The sequence below is a fragment of the Melospiza melodia genome, chromosome W (genome assembly GCF_035770615.1).
Source record: "Melospiza melodia melodia isolate bMelMel2 chromosome W, bMelMel2.pri, whole genome shotgun sequence".
In the NCBI taxonomy this organism is placed as follows: domain Eukaryota; kingdom Metazoa; phylum Chordata; class Aves; order Passeriformes; family Passerellidae; genus Melospiza; species Melospiza melodia.
Window position 1 is genome coordinate 58,241,094 of NC_086225.1, and position 19,573 is coordinate 58,260,666.

General features: G+C 50.0%; 2 protein-coding genes across 4 annotated transcripts in view; one reads left to right on the forward strand and one right to left on the reverse strand.

The window, feature by feature from the left end:
- Nucleotides 1-19,573, reverse strand: part of TCF4 (transcription factor 4) — a gene marked incomplete at its 3' end in the record, with an annotated part of 84,304 nt that overhangs the window by 45,181 nt on the left and 19,550 nt on the right. Inside the window, 2 exon segments of the mRNA XM_063179544.1 lie at nucleotides 3,711-3,807; nucleotides 6,044-6,105. Of these exon segments, the coding sequence (XP_063035614.1) occupies nucleotides 3,711-3,807; nucleotides 6,044-6,105 (159 nt within the window).
- LOC134431458 (MAGE-like protein 2) lies at nucleotides 14,557-17,877 on the forward strand. 3 transcript variants are annotated; one of them, XM_063179470.1, is made up of 2 exons: nucleotides 14,557-14,659; nucleotides 15,573-17,877. In XM_063179470.1, the coding sequence occupies exon 2, from the start codon at nucleotides 16,433-16,435 to the stop codon at nucleotides 17,351-17,353; it is 921 nt and encodes a 306-aa protein (XP_063035540.1). In that variant the 5' UTR covers nucleotides 14,557-14,659; nucleotides 15,573-16,432; the 3' UTR covers nucleotides 17,354-17,877. The 3 variants fall into 3 exon arrangements, with proteins under 3 accessions (XP_063035540.1, XP_063035538.1, XP_063035539.1); XM_063179468.1 differs by having other exon boundaries at nucleotides 14,574-14,740; XM_063179469.1 differs by lacking the exon at nucleotides 14,557-14,659 and adding an exon at nucleotides 15,201-15,390.

Here is a 19,573-nt window from a genome sequence, read left to right on the forward strand (position 1 = left end):
TAGGGACAGGAGTCTGGAATTCTGAACAGGACTGTGGGATTAGGGACAGGAACCCAGAATTAAGGACAGGACCCTGGGATTAGGGACAGGAGGTGCCTCTGTGCCTCCAGAGATGCCCCACAAAACAACTCCCTCAAACACCAGGATCTGTTGAAATGCAAAGCCCAGGAATGTAAACTGGCTGCAAAGCGGGGAGGACAAACTCATATTTCAAGGCTCCTCTGCTGCCCACGAATTGCCCGAGTCGACAGTTTCTATTTATACATTCCCAGAGAAATGGAGACGTCCTTGTCATTTTGGCGTTTCTTTTTGTGGGGCTGCGTCGAGCGCTGAGCTCAGAATCCTGACTTGGCAGCGCTTACAAATCCATTAACTCCGCACCGGGAATGGGAATTTTGACATCATTAAAAAAGCAGCACAAAGTTGCTCCAAACCCCATCCCTACAATTCCTGGGCAGTTTTGGCCATTCCTCCCCAATTTCCCATTTTTCTTTTTGCAGCTGCCATAACAGAGGTGGCGTGAAAAGGAATTAATGTTCCCGCCGTGGCAGACACTAAAGGGAGAAAATCCCGAATCTGCCAGGCTGCCATGTAATCCCATTTGAGGAAATGTTGAAATCGTCGCTGCAGAAGGTTACAAAAATACGGAGCGGGCTGAGTCACATCCACAGCACGGAAAATTTTATCCTAAATGTTTACGGTTTAGCAATTGAAACCTTTTAATGCTGTGTTGGGTAAACTTCGCTAATCTGCAAAAAATTCCAGTTCTGCTCGTAATAACGGGAAGGGAATCAAAGCAGCGGGGATGAAATGGGAAAATCCCATTAAACATTGAAAAAAGGGTTTGTGAAATATTCCTGCTCAGCAAAGCCAGCGAGGCGTGGAATTGGGAAAAGCAGAATTTTCCCACTGCCATTGCCACTGCCATTTTCCCAGAATTCTCCCATTGCCATTCCCATTGCTGTTGCCATTGCCACTGCTATTGCCATTTTCGCTACCATTGCCATTGCCACTTCCATTGCCATTGCCATTGTCATTGCCACTTCCATTGCCAAGGCCATTGCCATTGCCATTCCCATGCCCATTGCCATTGCCATTTCCATTCCCACTGTCACCGCCATTGCCATTGCCATTGCGATTTCAATTTCCATTCCCATTGTCACTACCATTGCCATTGTCATTCCCACTGCCGTTGCCATTGCTGTTCCCATTCCAGTTCCCATTGCCACCACCATTGTCATTGCCATTGTCATTGCCTTGCCCACTGCCATTGTTGCTGCCACTGCCATTACAATTGCCATTCCTATTTCCATTCCCATGTCAATGCCCATTGCCATTGTCAGTGCCACTGCCATTTAAATTCCCACTGCCATTGCCATTGCCATTCCTATTTCCATTCCCATGTCGATGCCCATTGCCATTGTCAGTGCCACTGCCATTTAAATTGCCATTGCCATTGCCATTCCTATTTCCATGGCCACTGCCATTGTCACTGCCATTGCCACTGTGACTGCCATAACCACTGCCATTGCCATTGTCACTGCCATTGCCATTGTCATTTCAATTGCCATTGCCATTGTCATTGTCACCACGATTGTCATTTCAATTGCCATTGCCATTCCCATGCCCACTGCCATTGTCATTGCCATTGCCATAATCACTGCCATTGCCATTGTCACTGTCATTGACATTAACATTCCATTACCACTGCCATTGCCATTCCCATGCCCATTGCCATAATCACTGCCATTGTCATTGTCATTTTAATTGCCATTGCCATTCCCATTGCCATTGCCATGCCCATGCCCACTCCCATTTAATTCCCACTGCCATTCCCATTGCAATTCCTGTTCCCATTGCCATTGCTATTGCCATTGTCACTGCCACAACCGTTACCATTGCCATTTCCCACTGTCATTGCCATTGCCGCTGTCACTGCCGTTGTCACTGCCATTGCCGCTGTCACTGCCGTTGTCACTGCCATTGCCTTTTCAATTCCCTTTGCCATCACCATTGCCATTGTCACTGCCGTTGCCATTTCAATTGCCATTGCCATTCCCATGCCCAGTGTCACTGTCATTGCCATTGTCACTGCCATTGCCATTGTCATTACTATTGCCATTGCCATTGTCATTGAAATTCCCATTGCCATTGCCATTGTCACTGCCATTGCCATTTCAATTGCATTGTCATTATCACCACCATTGCCATTCCAACTGCCATTGCCATTCCCATTGCCATTCTCATTGCCATTGCCATTCCCAGTGCCACTGCCATTGCCATTGCCATTGCCATTACCATTATCAGCACCATTGCCATGCCCATTGCCATTGCCATTGTCACTGCCATTACCATTGCCATTGTCACTGCCATTGCCACGACCATTGCCACTGCCATTGCCATTGCCATTGCCATTGCCATTGCCATTTGCATTGCCATTGCCATTGCCATTCCCAAGCCCATTGCTATTCCCACTGTCATTGTCACCACCATTGCCATTCCCAAGCCCATTCCCATTTCCATTGTCACTGCCATTGCCATTGCCATTTCAATTGCCATTTGCATTCCTATTCCCATTGCCATTGTCACTGCCATTGCCATTCCCATTGCCATTGCCACGATCATTGCCATTGTCATTGTCACTGCCATTGGCTTGCCATTCCCATTGCCATTCCCATTGCCATTGTCACTGCCATTGCCATTGCCATTGCCATTGCCATTCCCATTCCCATTGCCATTGCCGTTGCCATTGCCATTGCCATTCCCATTGCCATTGCCATTGCCACCACCATTGCCACTGCCATTGCCATTGCCATTGTCATTGTCATTGCCATTCTCATTTCCATTGCCATTCCCATTGCCATTCCCATTGCCACATCCATGCCCATTGCCATTCCATTGCCATTGCCATTGCCACACGGCCCCATGATGTCCCAGCCCAGCCTCCACCCCACACCCATGAATCTTTATGGATTTTCTGCAGTCCAGCTGTGTTTCAGGGATTTCCTGGAGTCCAGCTGCGTTTTTATGGATTTCCTGCAGCGCGGGGAGGCGCAGCAGGGAGAGCTGGAATTTCCGTGCTTTCCTCGGCTTCTCCCAGCCTTTCTCAAACCGCCACAAGCTCCAACAGCGTCCCACAAGTGCCAGGGATGAGGGATGTGCATTGGAGCTCTGCAATCACGTGTGGCAGCCACAGCTTCGTGTTTTCCTTGGAAGCTTTGAAGGGAAGCGCTCGTTTCGCTCCTGGGTGGAGCATGACCACTATTCTGACATCATTTATTGACTTTGTCAAACTCATTAACCAACCTTAATTAAAGAACCTCTAGCACAGAATCCCGGGATCGTTCCAGTTGGGAAAGGTCTGAGTTCCTTGGACACCTCCCTTCCACTCCAAACAGCATTCCCAATGTTCCCTCACCTTCTATTTCTCTGCTCCTTTTGGGATTTATTGATTAGGATTTCCAAACCCATTCCAAGTGTGTCCAAACTGATTTTGCATCAGGAATCCACAGTTAGAGATCCAAAATATCAATCAAATATAAGGAAAATGGATCTAAAATGCTAAATCTCACAGCATGGAAAATTGAAACCAATCCCTGTTTCCACCCTCACAAAATGAAAATAAGGAATTGAAGGCCCCGGGATTTCATTCCTAATCCACTGCTCCCGATTGCCCCACCCCAGTGAGGGAGGAAATTCCATGTTCTTACTTTGTATTCTGGAATTGGCAAAGGGAGGAGAGAGATTGTCATGTGAGCCGAGGTCTCTGCTCGCCATGTGGTCATAGTGAGTCCCGTCTCCATAGTTCTGGCAAGAAACGGGGAAAAAACACAATTTTACACCTCAGTTGGAAGGCTGCTCTAAAAAACATCATTTTTCCCTGCTGATTGGCTGGAACGACACATTTTTAGTGCCATTTCCAAGTTCTGTTCATTAGGAAAAAAAAGAGAATCCTGACTGGAGGCCTGGGTGATGTTCCTGAAATCCTGTGTGGGGCAAATCAGCAAAACAACGCTGTGGGAAGGGTCCTGGTGCTTAAAGCGTGGCAAAAAGGCTCTGGAGGGAGGAGGTCTCCCGCTGGGGGAATTGCATTCCAGCAGGAAAAAGCGAGGTCAGGTTGTTTGCGGAATAATTCCTCGCCTTAATGCCCGGCCTCGATTGAAAATTCCCCGATCCTTCTGCGGCTCGTGCTCCTTTTCTTTCCATCTCCCCACTTGCATTCAGGGCTTTGCAGGCAGAAATAATCGGTGTGTGCCAATTGCCCGATTTCCTTTTCAAAACATTTTTCCCTCGGAAGCAATACAAGTGTCAAGGGGAAAAAAAAAAAAGGGCAGGGAAATCAAACTGACAGATGGGAGCTGGCATGACGTCAGGGATGCAAAGCAGGAAAGAAGAAAAGGTGCTGGGATTCCTTCCTCGGAGGCAGCACGGGGAAAGCAGAGCTCCGAGGAGGGTGAGGAGGGCATGAAGATCCTCGTTATCCTTTAATTGGGGGAGGATTCAAATGAATTTAGGAAGGGCACGAGGAAGGCCCTTTGGCTCTGTGTGTTTCAGGAGGGCAGAGCTGGGCTGCTCCAGTTGGGATCCAGCTGTGCTGCTGCAAAATCTGCTCTTGCCACCAAGGCACCGCCAGCCCCAAGTGTCAGAAAAATGTGGATCGCTGTCCACAGGCACAATTGAACTGACTGAGCCCAGCTGGCTCCTAAATCCCAGAGAACGCCGGGCCAGAGGGAGCCCACGGGGAATTGTCTTGGTGAGCAGGGATCTGGATGTGGCTGTGCCCAGTTCCAGCACTCAGGGATGTCCCAAATCCCAAAGGGAGCCCACAGGGAATTCTGCTGCTGAGCAGGGACTGGGATGTGGCCGTGCCCAATTCCAGCACTCAGGGATGTCCCAAATCCCAGAGGGAGCCCACAGGGAATTCTGCTGCTGAGCAGGGACTGGGATGTGGCCGTGCCCAATTCCAGCACTCGGGGATGTCCCAAATCCCAGAGAATTCTGAGCAGAGGGAGCCCACAGGGAATTCTGCTGCTGAGCAGGGATCGTGGATGTGGCCGTGCCCAATTCCAGCACTCAGGGATGTCCGAAATCCCAGAGGGAGCCCACAGGGAATTCTGCTGCTGAGCAGGGACTGGGATGTGGCCGTGCCCAATTCCAGCACTCAGGGATGTCCCAAATCCCAGAGAAAGCCCACAGGGAATTCTGCTGCTGAGCAGGGACTGGGATGTGGCTGTGCCCAATTCCAGCACTCGGGGATGTCCCAAATCCCAGAGAATTCTGAGCAGAGAAAGCCCACAGGGAATTCTGCTGCTGGGCAGGGATCGTGGATGTGGCTGTGCCCAATTCCAGCACTCAGGGATGTCCCAAATCCCAGAGAAAGCCCACAGGGAATTCTGCTGCTGGGCAGGGATTGTGGATGTGGCCGTGCCCAATTCCAGCACTCAGGGATGTCCCAAATCCCAGAGAAAGCCCACAGGGAATTCTGCTGCTGAGCAGGGACTGGGATGTGGCCGTGCCCAATTCCAGCACTCAGGGATGTCCCAAATCCCAGAGAAAGCCCACAGGGAATTCTGCTGCTGAGCAGGGACTGGGATGTGGCCGTGCCCAATTCCAGCACTCAGGGATGTGCCAAATCCCAGAGGGAGCCCACAGGGAATTCTGCTGCTGAGCAGGGACTGGGATGTGGCTGTGCCAAATTCCAGCACTCAGGGATGTGCCAAAATTGCCCAAATTTGCCACGGAGAGAGAGAAGGGTTTGAGCTGCTCTGGTGACAATCTTGGTGATGGAATGAAAGCCCCAGCACCTCCAATCCTACAAATCCCTACAATTCCAACTGTGCTTTGGGTTGGGGGCTGCCAGACCCCAGCAGTAACTGCCTCATGAATATGCACAGAAATCATGGAATGGGACCTTCTGGAGCCTCCCAAGGCCAGGGGTTGGGAATGGAAACGTTCAGAGGAGCCAGTTTAATGAGAATCCGAGTTCCTGAGGGCCCAGGACTGCGCATTTCCATCTGCAGGGATAGAGATGAGATTCACTTACCCTGGATGGACTCGGATGTCCTGCATTCCCCCAGGACCCTGAGCTAGTTCTGTCTTCTACATCTGGGGACAAAAAAGTTCTTTAGGCTTCGTGGCAAATCATTCCCGCCTTTTGGTGAGAAATTAATGCTTCAAATTAATCTCCTGGTGCCTTTAATTAAGGAAGCGGCTCCTGACCCCGGGGCTGCGATGAACTCATTGAAATTCACGGCGGGGATGGAGCCGGACCCTCAGCAAGGCTGAGATTTCAGCGGCAGCGCGACTCCTGCCTGCCTGCAAAGGGACGAAATTCGGCAATTTGGGGGTCCCATCCTTGCCCGAGCGTCCGGCAGAAAGCAGGGACAGACAGACACGTCGGGCAGGACAGAATTCCTGAGGTTTTACCACAATTCCTCCTCCAGTTTTCATGGCGTGGAAGGGATTTTAGGGATCAGCTGTCCCAGGCCTGAAACACTTCCCTGCTTAAATCTTTTAGGTCAAACCCATCCAGGTTTAGGATCAGTTGGGGAAGGCGCTGACACAAAATCCAGGGGATTTCCAAGATTCCAAACCTGACACTTCCATTCTTCCCCCAATTAGGATTTCCTTTTAGACACTTCCATTCTTCCCCCAATTAGGATTTCCAAACCCATCCAGGTTTAGGATCAGTTGGGGAAGGCGCTGACACAAAATCCAGGGGATTTCCAAGATTCCAAACCTGACACTTCCATTCTTTCCCCAATTAGGATTTCCAAACCCATCCAGGTTTAGGATCAGTTGGACAATGTGCTGACACAAAATCCAGGGGATTTCCAAGATTCCAAAGCTGACACTTCCATTCTTCCCCCAATTAGGATTTCTATTCTCTGCCATAATAGATGAACACGTTAATAGCACGAGACACTCGGAGGTAAATATTTAATTAAGCTCCAGGAAAAAAAAAAAGGGGAATGAAACTGTGGATCATTTACCTGACAGATCCGATCAAGCATGCCATTAGGTTAATTAGGCAGATTTTTTCAAAATCACTCGTGTTATGTAACACACAATTAACTCTGGGGAGCCCCTGCTCACAGTGATGGGATGGGGATTTTTTCAATCAATAATCCACGGGTTTGGATGGGAGAGGAGATCCCAAAGCCAGCAGCGAGCAGAAGGGTTTGGAGTGATTGTGGAGTTGAAGGGATTTTTGGGATTGTCCAGAGTGGGGTGCTCCAAGTGGGGACACCCCAAAAATCCCCGGCTCCCTCAGAAGGATTTGATTTCCAGCAGTTCCAGGCCAATTTTCCTGGGATTTCACCCCAAAAGCGGCGCGCCCCTCTGCGCAGCATCACCCAGGAGCCCTAATGAAGTAACCCTGACGGATAAATCCATTTCCGTGTCCCTAATCAAATCCCAGCAGGTTGACAGAAGCCAGGAACCGAACGCAGTTATTCCCTGCTAATTGGAAAAAGGCCCCTTAGTTCTCATTAAAACAATCTTGGGCCATGGCAGGAGAAGGAGGATCCGGATTTCGTGGTGCCCAGGAAAAGCCCCACAATGCAGCTCTGAAGGAACCTGGGTTCTCCAATCCCTGCTCCCAACTGCTCCTCCTCCAGAGGAAAAGGAGGAGACAACGTGGATCTCCTGGAGGAAAAAGCAGAATTTCCAGCTGGGATATGGAAAACTTCACAAGGTCAAGGTTGGGAGAGATCTTCTCATGGGCAGATTTGGGAATTGTCCTCAGGAATCTGGGATAAAGAATTTGGGACTTAAAGGATCAGCCCAGAATCCCCAGATCCCTGAATCCCCTTGGCATGGACACTCCCATGGGCAGATTTGGGAATTGTCCTCAGGAAATCTGGGACGAAGAATTTGGGATTTAAAGGATCACCAGGGATGGGTGAGGAGGAACCCAAGGATCATCTCATTGCACTGTCCCAGGTTTTCCAAGCCCCATCCAGCCCAGAACATTCCCAGCTTTGTGGGGCCACCTGGAGCGAGATGATCCCTAAGTTCCCCCAGGATCTGCAGGAATTTCGTGTCCAGCCAAGGAAGGTGAGGCTGCTGATTCTGATCCTCCTGCACTTTGGGGTTGCTGCTTCCCAAAGCCCCTAAACCAGGCCTGCTAATCCCAATTAATTTCAGCACGCCTGGTTGGTGGGTTGAGACCTTTCCTGCTGTTTTGCTCTTCAAAAGAACTTGGACTGATCCGAGTATTAGCTTGAAAAACGACATGAAAAAACCCAGCTCGACAAAATACAGCGGGAGGATTACAGAGGAAGATCAAGGGAAGAAGAAACCTGGATATTTGATAAGCTAAAGGAGTGGAAAATTTCAAATGCACATCCATTGATCCCATCTTTTTTTGAAGGTCTGGCTCTAAATATCATCGGCACATGAGAAGAAAAGCCCAAAACAACAGGCAGGGAGGTGATGTGGAAGAAGGACGGCATGAAGGCCTCGAACACTTGAGAAATTCACTTCTGCAATTAAACGGGCATTTCATTTTCTGCCTGAATTTCCACCAACATCCACGGAGAGCTGGAGACCGAGGCGGCGGCAGCGTAAACAAACCTGAACCGTTCCCAACAAAGAATGCATTGTGCTGCTGGGGCTGAGCTCATCGCTGCCCACATCGTCCCAGCAGCCCAACGCCGTTTATTTATCCAGGCCTGGACCCAGCTCTGTCCCAGTGCTGCTGCACCCCAGAGCTCCAGCAGCTCCATGGAATTCCAGCCGGAGCACCGGGAGCTGGCCCTGCTCCTTCCAGCCCAAACATTGGTGCTACTGAGCCCAAAAGTCAGAGGGGATTTTCTCCTTTCAGCCTTTGCTCTGTTCCCCGAGCTGGAGAACAAATAAACCCCCACATTTCTGCTGTTTGGGGAGAAAAGAAACCAGGAGCTGGATAGGAACATTCAATTGTGCTTTGAACAGAAGGCTGAAAGGAGGATAGAAATCCCTGACGTGTGTGTGAAAGCCAAATGAATTCATCACGGGGATGAACTCATCACCGTGGGACACACAAAGCACGGCCAGGACACCGGGACTGCTGTGCTGGGGACACACAGGTAGGGCTGATATGGTCAAATCCCACAGTGGTTTGTTCTAAACACCAGGAACCTCCAGGAACCTCCTCCCAGCCTGAGGAGCTCATTGGGGTTTCACAGACAATGGTGGAAACCCAAAATCACCAGTCCCACAATGGTTTGTTCTAAACATCAGGAACCTCCAGGAACCTCCTCCCAGCCTCAGGAGCTCACTGGGATTGCACAGACAATGGTGGATTCCCAACAGTCACCAGTCCCACAATGGTTTGTTCTAAACATCAGGAACCTCCAGGAACCTCCCAACTTGAGGAGCTCACTGGGATTGCACAGACAATGGTGGAAACCCAAAATCACCAGTCCCACAATGGTTTGCTCTCAATATCAGCCCAAAGGAACCTCCCAGCCTGAGGAACTCGTTGGGATTGCACAGACAGTGGTGGATTCCCAAAAATCACCAGTCCCACAATGGTTTGCTCTCAATATCAGCCCAAAGGAACCTCCCAGCCTGAGGAGCTCACTGGGATTGCACAGACAATGGTGGATTCTCAACAGTCACCAGTCCCACAATGGTTTGCTCTCAATATCAGCCCAAAGGAATCACCAGGAACCTCCTCCCAGCCTGAGGAGCTCGCTGGGATTGCACAGACAGTGGTGGATTCCCAACAATCACCAGTCGCAGCAGGCTCCTGGCTGAGGGAACTCATTAAACCTGGAGATCCTAAAGTGGAAACGCACCCGTGGCTGCCCACAGGACAGGTTTGGCCACTGGATCATGTCCTCACCAGAGAACACCTCTGGAATCCCGGCTGGGAGAGAGGCGCCGGCTTTCTCCGAGCTGTTTGCAGCACATTCTGTACTTTTTCAGCCGACGGGTCATTAGCAACTAAATTATCCTCACGAGCGTCTCCTGAAAGGAATAAATGACGTTCCCGCACCGCGGAAGGATAAATCCAGCCCCATCTCCCAGCAATATTCATCCCTGTCGGGACTGCGAGCCCGGCAGGTGCGAACAGAGGCGGGAGCGCCCCGCTCACCCTGGCTGCAGGCAAATCCTCCTCAGCCTCAGGGAAGAGCAAGGGGGGAATCCCGCAGGGCCTGGGGAAGGTCGCAGCGAGCTGAGCGGGCTGTGGAGCCCCGAGCAGGGCTGCGAGGGCAGCTGGGCTCAGCTTTATCCCTCGGTGCCCTCAGGGAGCTGCTCCAGCCCAAGGCAGGGCTGTGAGGGCGGCTGGGCTCGGAGGAGCCCGGAATTTGTCCCTCAGGGCTGTGAGGGCAGCCGGACTCGGATTTGTCCCCTCGGTGCCCTCAGGGAGCTGCTCCGTCCAGCCCCGAGCCCAGGATTTGTCCCTCGGCTCCCTGAGGGAGCTGCCGAGCCCAGGGCAGGGCAGTGAGGGAAGCCGGGCTCGGAGGAGTCGGGATTTGTCCCTTGGAGGAGCCCGGGATTTGTCACTCGGTCCCCTGAGGGAGCTGCTGCATCCCCGAGCCCGGGATTTGTCCCTCATGCCCTGAGGGAACTGCACCGAGCCCCGGGCCCGGGATTTGTCCCTGGAGCCCGGGCTTTGTCCCTGGAGCCCAGGATTTGTCCCTGGAGCCCGGGATTTGTCCCTGGAGCCCAGGATTTGTCCCTGGAGCCCGGGATTTGTCCCTGTAGCCCAGGATTTGTCCCTGGAGCCCGGGATCCGTCCCCGCCGAGCTCCCCCCGTGCCTGGGGCCCGGCACATCCTGTTTACAGCCCGAGCTGCTGCTCCTTCCCAAGGCATCCGAGCGTGCCGATTGTTGTCCTTTGGAATATGGTAATTGGGATATTTTTACCCAGCTCCAGAACATATTTCCAGCCCACAGCAGACTTTCGACAACAATGCAACTTGGAAAGCTGTAAATATGGGCCGATCATCCCCAAACACCCAGCTAGCCTTCAACACGTCTTGGCATTTGGGACAGCAGCTCCACTCCAAACATATGGCAGGGAAAGCTTTGCCTTTGCTCCCTCCTCATTTCGTTTTTGGGGTGTTTGAAGGGTTCTGTTCCCCATTTCCACCCGCCAGCTGGGACAGGAATGTGAGGAGGCAGCGCTGGGGTGGGCATGGACACCACAACATTGATTTCCCTCCAGAAAATCCTAAATTCCTGCAGCAGTTCCCATCCAGGGGCTGCTCCCGCTGCTCCAACATTGATTTCCCTCTAGAAAATCCTAAATTCCTGCCGCAGTTCCCATCCAGGGGCTGCTCCAAGCCCTGTCCTGGGACACTCCAGGATGCACAGAGGGAGCAATTCCTGCCCAGATCCCTGCAGATTCCTGCAGAGCCCAAGGATTTCATGAGCTTTGTTTAGAAAGCAGTAAACAAAGAGGGATGGCTTTAATGAAAAGGGACAAACAGCGTGGAAGCAGCTGGAAGGAGTTTGAGGTTTTTTTTCTATCCCAACTGTTATTTTATTCCGGTCCTGAGTCACTTCCACCCCCAAATGAAGCAATTTTAATTCAGGCCAGACGTCTAAGGCTGGGTTTATTCACATGGGCAGCTAAAGCTTGGAGCAACCTGGGCCGGTGAAGGTGTCCCTGCCCTTGGAACGGGATTTTCTTTAGGGTCCTTCCATCCAAACCAGCCCAGAACGCTCCAGCATTCATTGGGAATTATTACAAATCCCATCGTTTGGTCGAGGTTTGTCTTTAAAAACCAAACTCCGATACATTTGTGCCTCTCGTGGTTTTGTTGTGTTCATTAAAGGATTTTTATCACCCTGTGCTTGTTCCTCAGAGAAGCAAAGGGACCTGAAAGAGCAAATCCCAGCAGAGCCAGAGAAAAGCAGGAAAGTTTCCTTGGAGGAAAATCCAGGAATTCCCTTGGAGGAAAACCCAGGAATTTCCTTGGAGAGAAAGGCAGGAATTTGCTAGATGGAAAACTGAGACAAGGCAGGAATTTCTTTAGAAGAAAAACCAGGATTTACCTTGGAGGCAACTGAGGAAAGGGAGAATTTTCCTTGGAGGAAAACCCAGGAAAGGCAGAAATTTCCTTGGAGGAAAACCCAGGATTTTCCTTGGAGGAAAACTGAGGAAAGGCAGGAATTTCTTTAGAGGAAAACCCAGGATTTTCCTTGGAGGGAACTGAGGAAAGGCAGGAATTTCCTTGGAGGAAAACCCAGGATTTTCCTTGGAGGAAAACCCAGGAAAGGCAGGAATTTCCTTGGAGGAAAACCCAGGAATTTCCTTGGAGGAAAACCCAGGATTTTCCTTGGAGGAAAATCCAGGAAAGGCAGGAATTTCCTTGGAGGAAAACCCAGGAATTTCCTTGGAGGAAAACCCAGCAAAGGCAGGAATTTCCTTGGAGGAAAACCCAGGATTTTCCTTGGAGGAATCTCCCAGAGCCAGGGAATTCTTTGGGTCTGAAGTGCCCTCAGCTCCTGCCTGCACCTGTCAGCAGCTCCAGAACCTGCGATTGCACAGGAATTGCTCTGCATGGGCACACAAACCCCAAATCCCCTTGAAGGAAGTTCCCACGCAGCCCCAACAAAAGCCATTGTGTGCAGAGCTGAATTAACACCAATTAATATGGTTTTATGGGATTAATTGGTGAAACACAGCGTGGCAGAACTTGTGGGATTTGGATAAAAACCCCAAATTTCCTGGCAAATTCAGTGGGGAGCATCAGCTGAGGTTCAGGAAGCCCATCCCAAATGTGAGGAAGGATATTTTTGAAGCCGCTCCCAATGAATTCCCGTGGAAATCAATGTGGGTTTGCGGCCCCGAGCTGCCGTATATTCATTTTTTATAGGAAATCTGGCGGGTGGAAAGCACGCCTTGGGTTTCCCTATAAATATCTCGGCGGTCCCAGATGTCGGAGCACGACACGAATCCTCTCTGCTTGCAGGAAATTGTCACTGACTCCTGTCACAAAGCCCGACCGTCTCTGTCCTTCTCCAGCGTGTTCGCTTCCCAAGGAGGCCCAACTTTGTCCCCAGAATGAAATCCCGATTCTCATTTTCCCCAGAAATAAACCCAGAAAATCTCTTCCTTGTCCTTGCAATCATGGAAATCCACACGGGAAAATCAAATTTGGGGATTTGACCGCTCGGGTTCTGGAGCCAGGAGTTTATGGATGGAAATAAAGAGATTTATTCCCGCTTCCAGGGAGATAAAATGATATCAAATCCAGATTATGGATCCAATTCCCTGCATTTATCTTCCATGGATGATATGAAATCAAATCATATCATATCATATCATATCATATCATATCATATCATATCATATCATCATATCAAATGATATCAAAATGATATGAAATCCAGAGGATGGTAATTCAGAGATCCATTTCCCTGCATTTAGCTTCCATGGAGATAAAATGATACCAAATCATATAATATGATCATATCATATCAAATGATATCAAATCCAGGGTATGGATCCAATTCCCTGCATTTATCTTCCATGGAGATATAAAATGATATCAAATCATATCATATGATCATATCAAATCACATTATATCAAATCCAGAATATGGAAATGCAGGGATCCAATTCCCTGCATTTATAAATGTAGGGAAGATAAAATGATAGGGAGATAAAATGTAGGGAGATAAAATGATATCAAATCCAGAGGATGGATCCAATTCCCTGCATTTATCTTCCATGGAGATATCAAATGATATCAAATCCAGATTATGGATCCAATTCCCTGCATTTATCTTCCATGTAGATAAAATGATATCAAATCCAGATGATGGATCCAATTCCCTACATTTATCTTCCATGGAGATATAAAATGATATCAAATCCAGAGGATGGATCCAATTCCCTGCATTTATCTTCCATGGAGATAAAATGATATCAAATCCAGAATAAGGAAATGCAAGGATGCAATTCCCTACGTTTATCTTCCATGGATGATATCAAATGATATCAAATCCAGAGTAAGGAAATGCAAGGATGCAATTCCCTGCATTTATCTTCCATAGAGATAAAATGATATCAAATCCAGATTATGGATCCAATTCCCTACATTTATCTTCCATGGATGATATCAAATGATGTCAAATCCAGAATAAGGAAATGCAGGGATGCAATTCCCGGTTAATTAGCCCTGGAACATAATTGGGTGCCAGATCTGGGCACGCCGCTCCCTTTGGCAGCCCATGAGAGGTTTCTGCAGAAAGCGCTGAGGAAATGAAGCCAATTTTGCAGCAAATTGATCAGAGTGCAGATATCGATCCTTTTGGAGTCCATCAAGGAGGGATTCTCCCCTTTAGGAAGCCAGTGTTGCTCGCGTTAATGACTCCTTTGGTCCGGAATTCCCGTAGCAGGGGCTGCAGAAATGCATGCAGCAAATAATGCAAGGGGCTCGGGAGCAGCCGCAGCTTCTCCTGCTGGCCGCGGGAAGTTTCCAGCCCGGGTTCCGTTCCAATGGCCGCGCATCTCATTAGCATATTGAAACCATTCATCTCATTAGCATATCGAAATCGGCCGCTCCCCAAATTAAAGTGCGGGCGGCTCCAGCGCGCTCTTGGCTCCGTGGCTCCTGCGGAAGCGAAACTCAGCCTTCCCCAAGGCGCTTTTTAGCTCGGCTTCCCACAAACAGGGGAGGCTTTGCAGGGAAAACAACCCAGGCAACATTGAGGTACTCGGTGTTTACTACTGAGATACTCCTGACCGCATTTACCGGGAGAGAAAAGGAATTGGAGTTCTGGGCAGAATTTAGGTAAAATCGTGGGCCAGGATGGTTTTCAGTAAGAATTCTCCTTGCTGCTGGCATTTCCTTGGTGGGGATCCCTCAGAGAATTTCTGGGCTTTGCAACAACCTGGGGGACTCTTCAAACCCTTTCCACCTTCAAATCCTTCCACCTTCAAACCCTTTCCACCTTCAAATCCTTCCACCTTCAAATTCCTTCCACCTTCAAATCCTTCCACCTCCAAACCCCTTTCACCTCCAAATCCCTTCCACCTTCAACTCCTTCCACTTTCAAACCCCTTCCACCTCCAAATCCCTTCCACCTTCAACTCCTTCCACCTTCAAACCCTTTCCACCCAAACCATTCCATGATTGCCTCAAAGTGCCAGGAGAGCTGCTACCTCCTTCTTGAATATATTTTTAACATATTTTGACAATATTCTGCTGTATTTATTGCACTTTTGGCTCTCTCTCTCCACTCTCCAGCCCGTTCTGGAGTCAGAAACCACAGCCTGGGTCTCCATGCCCACACGATGCAAAGCAGGAGCTGCTCCTCTTTTCTCCCCTTTCATTTCTCCTCGCCCATTTCTCCTCTTTCTTTTCTCCTCTTTTCCTGCTCAACGGCGGCACGAAAGCAAAAGGAAACGCATTCTCCTAGTCCAGCAGAAATATTCAAGGGGGTGAGTCAGGAGTTCCAAAAATACATTTCCTGAGCTGCAAAACAAGAGCTGGATGTTGCCATGGCACTTTGGGAAAATTCCCAAGTCTCCGGCTCGTTTCAGAGATGAATCCGACGCAGCCAGCCCAGATCTCGGTCACTGTTACCGCTGATTTCATTTGTTGTTTTTGCCCTGCCTTCCAGGTCCAAAGGCAAAGCTCTGAGAGGGATTTAAAGGAGCGGGGTTGCTACGAGCGCGTTCCCGATAACGGCACGATCCCGACGCCTCCCACTATTCCAGAACGTTCCAACACCACCCAGCAACCGTCCAACATCCAACAACAAACGAGTTCCGCGCTTCCCAAAATCCCGTGGGATTTTCCCAATGAAAACCTCGATTAAATCAGTTCTTGCGTTCCCAACACGGAAAAAGCAAAACCACGTCGCCAGTGCAGGCTCTAATTCACATCTGTCGGAGTTTGCGGTGCCACCTCACCCCGGGTCCATCCCCACCCCATTGTACAAAAAAAAACCAGAACAGATCCTGGCTCTTCCCATGGAAATGGAACCCTTAAAAGCCCCTTCGCAAAGGAAAGCAGCAGGGATGGGTTTGATTTTATTGCGAAATCTCCGGTTCCTGTGAGACGCAAATCAGCTCTCAGCCATTCGCTGGTGGCGCCAGAAATCAAACTTAGGGGAGAAGATCAATAAATTAGCAATTGCCCGGGATTTCCCAATCCTGCCTCGACCGTTCCCTGCAGCAGATCAACGCTGCGTTTACATTTCCAGTTTCCTGCCAAAAATAGATTTAACACCGTTCTGACATCTCAGGGTTTTTCAAGAAACAACTCCCAGGGAGCAATTCCATCCATCAGAGGAAGAGGAGGAGGGAAAGAGCCGAGGAAAAGGGATAACAAAGTGTCCAAGAGCAGAGGGGATGGGGTTTGTCCGTGGTTTGGGCAGGGATTGCATGGGGTCACCATCAAACCCCCTCCATCCCAACCCATTGGGATTGCAATGGGGTCACCATCAAACCCCTTCCATCCCAACCCATTGGGATTGCAATGGGGTCACCATCAAACCCCTCCATCCCAACCCATTGGGATTGCAATGGGGTCACCATCAAACCTGGGATTGCAATGGGGTCACCATCAAACCCCTCCATCCCAAACCATTGGGATTGCAATGGGGTCACCATCAAACCTGGGATTGCAATGGGGTCACCATCAAACCATTGTGATTGCAATGGGGTCACCATCAAACCCCTTCCATCCCAACCCATTGGGATTGCAATGGGGTCACCATCAAACCCCTTCCATCCCAACCCATTGGGATTGCAATGGGGTCACCATCAAACCCCTCCATCCCAAACCTTTGGGATTGCAATGGGGTCACCATCAAACCCCCCCCATCCCAACCCATTGGGATTGCAATGGGGTCACCATCAAACCATTGTGATTGCAATGGGGTCACCATCAAACCCCCTCCATCCCAACCCATTGGGATTGCAATGGGGTCACCATCAAACCCCTCCATCCCAAACCATTGGAATTGCAATGGGGTCACCATCAAACCCCTTCCATCCCAACCCATTGGGATTGCAATGGGGTCACCATCAAACCCCTCCATCCCAAACCATTGGAATTGCAATGGGGTCACCATCAAACCCCTTCCATCCCAACCCATTGGGATTGCAATGGGGTCACCATCAAACCCCTCCATCCCAAACCATTGGGATTGCAATGGGGTCACCGTCAAACCCCTCCATCCCAACCCATTGGGATTTTCTCTCCAATGGGGTCACCATCAGACCCACGTTCTCATGTCCTGGTGCCACCTCTGGCCAAATGCAGCGTCTGCAGAGCCAGTGGGAACGCTGGTGCCCACACTCCCTGCCTGTGTGCCAGTGTCCCAGAGCCGTGGGCACTGCCAGCCCCACTCTGGCTGATCTGTGCCCACTCCCAGTGCCAGTGTGGGTCGGGTGAGTTGTGCCCATGTCCCAGCCCCACTCTGGCTGATCTGTGCCCGCTGCCGTGCCAGCCCGGTGGGTGAGCTGCGGGATGAGCTGTGCCCGTGTCCCATACCCGCTCTGGGTGCCAGCCCGGTGGGTGAGCTGCGGGATGAGCTGTGCCCGTGTCCCATACCCGCTCTGGGTGCCAGCCCGGTGGGTGAGCTGCGGGATGAGCTGTGCCCGTGTCCCATACCCGCTCTGGCTGCTCTGTGCCCATGTCCCATACCCGCTCTGGGTGCCAGCCCGGTGGGTGCCCTGCGGATGAGCGGAACAGAGCCGGCCGTGGCTGCCCGACAACCGCGGCTCTTTGTCTGCCCGGGCTCCCCGCTCTGCGCGTCCATCTGTTCTGCCTCGCTTTAAGTTCCCCTTTGAAGCTCCTGGACGAGGATTCTCCTCTTTGTTTCGCCTCCGCTCCCTCACGAGCGGCTCGGAGTTCAGAGCCGGCCCACCCTGGCACCGAATTGCCAAGGAAAGAAATAAATAAATTCAACCCCTCTTTTACTGGCATCCGGTTTGTTCCTTTCTCAATTTACGGTGGAAAATGTTCCTGCAGATTCCCGGGAAATGGTTAAAAAGGGAAGCCAGCAAGATGGCTTTCCTTGGGCAGAGATGGAGAAACAATTTCAATTCCTGGACTCCCAAACTTTGGGAAACGAAACACCTTTTTGTGAAAAACCAGGATTTCCTGTTTGCTCCTCGCCCCACTCCTCTGGACTGGAGCATGGAAATCACGGATTTCCTTTGCCCTGCTGCACACTGGGAATATCCCCAAATCCATCCCAAGGCTCACAAACAAACCCATTCCTTGATTTCCTCTTGGAAAGAATAAAAACAAATCTCTCTATTTGTTTCCTTGGGTTTTATTTCCCAGTCTGTTTTTCTTCCTTTGCCTCATCAAGCCAGCGATAAAACACAAAAATTGATACGGTGAAGGCGTCAAATATGGCAAGGGTTAATTAATAGTTCATTAATTTTCCCAATGGAACAGGAAATTTTGGGGGCCTGAAGGGAAGTCAAGGGTCTCAGGTTTGGTGGCCCCACACGGATTTGGGTTTTTCCTGTACACTAAAAACTCCTGCATGAGGAAAATATTTCTTACCCCAATATTTTGTGCAGGAAACACAGATTAAGCAGGCCCTACCAAACCCAGATTTTATCCTAAAACAAATCAGATTGCACAAATTTGAAACACCAAACCTTTCCGAAATGCAGCTTCTAAATGAATCCCAAATGCCTGCTTGGCTCTGGGGAGGTTCAGAGCAGGGAAAAGGCAAGAGAACTCTGCCTGGTTCGTGATTGCCATGAATTGCACGGAGAAGGCAAAAGCCAAAGGCGGCACCGTGGCCCAGAGATGGTTTAATTGCTGCTATAAAGCCGTGACAGGGACAGCAACATTTTCCTTTCTTTGAAGGAAGTCTTGGCCTTGATAGGATCTCGTTAAACCTTGCTGGCAAAGAAAAACATCCCATTTACAGGATAACATCTCCTCCTCGTGCTTCGGGTCCTTCCAGGCTTGAAACATGAGGCAGTGCCCAAGAAAAAGTGGATATTTATCTCCTGCCTGCCAGAAAACTCCTGCAAAGAGCAGGGAAGTTCCACGGAATGGGATTGGCAGCCTGGAACGGGGAAATCCTCCTGCTGGGGATCATCTCCCTCTCTGGAATTTCTTCCTGCTGGACAATCGCTCCCAGGCTGGACTCCATGACCTTGGGGGTCTTTGCCAACCTCAGCCATTCTGGGATTCTGTGATTCTCCAGGGCAGGTCCCACAGCATTAAATGAAAATGGAATTTAATCTCCTCCGTGGATATGAGAAAAGAGCAGAGGAAAAAACCCTCCTGGTGCTTTTAGTCCCTTTTCAAGAAGTTCTATCCAATAAATGTCTTTGGCCAACTCCATTAGGGAGCAATTAGACCTTAATGGCCGTCTAAATCCATTATCAGTGGCCATTTAACCTTGCAATATTTAAAGATAATATTTAATTGGAGCAAATTAATGGGCTGCCTGTGAGACCAAAGAGATCAACTCAGGCTCTCTGCTTTTCCATCGGGGATATTTCCCTTTGGGGAGCGTGGCAAGAAGCTGGGAAAGTTGCTCCTCACCTCAGGAGTTAAATAAATGAGTTAAAACCAGAGCAAAATCTCAAACAAACACCTGATTAACCCTTCTTGCTGTTGCCATTATTTCCATATTTC

Excerpts from the sequence above, each read along its gene's own strand:
- LOC134431458 (XM_063179470.1), top strand. The coding sequence starts at position 16,433 with ATGGGGTCACCATCAAACCCCTCCATCCCAACCCATTGGGATTGCAAT.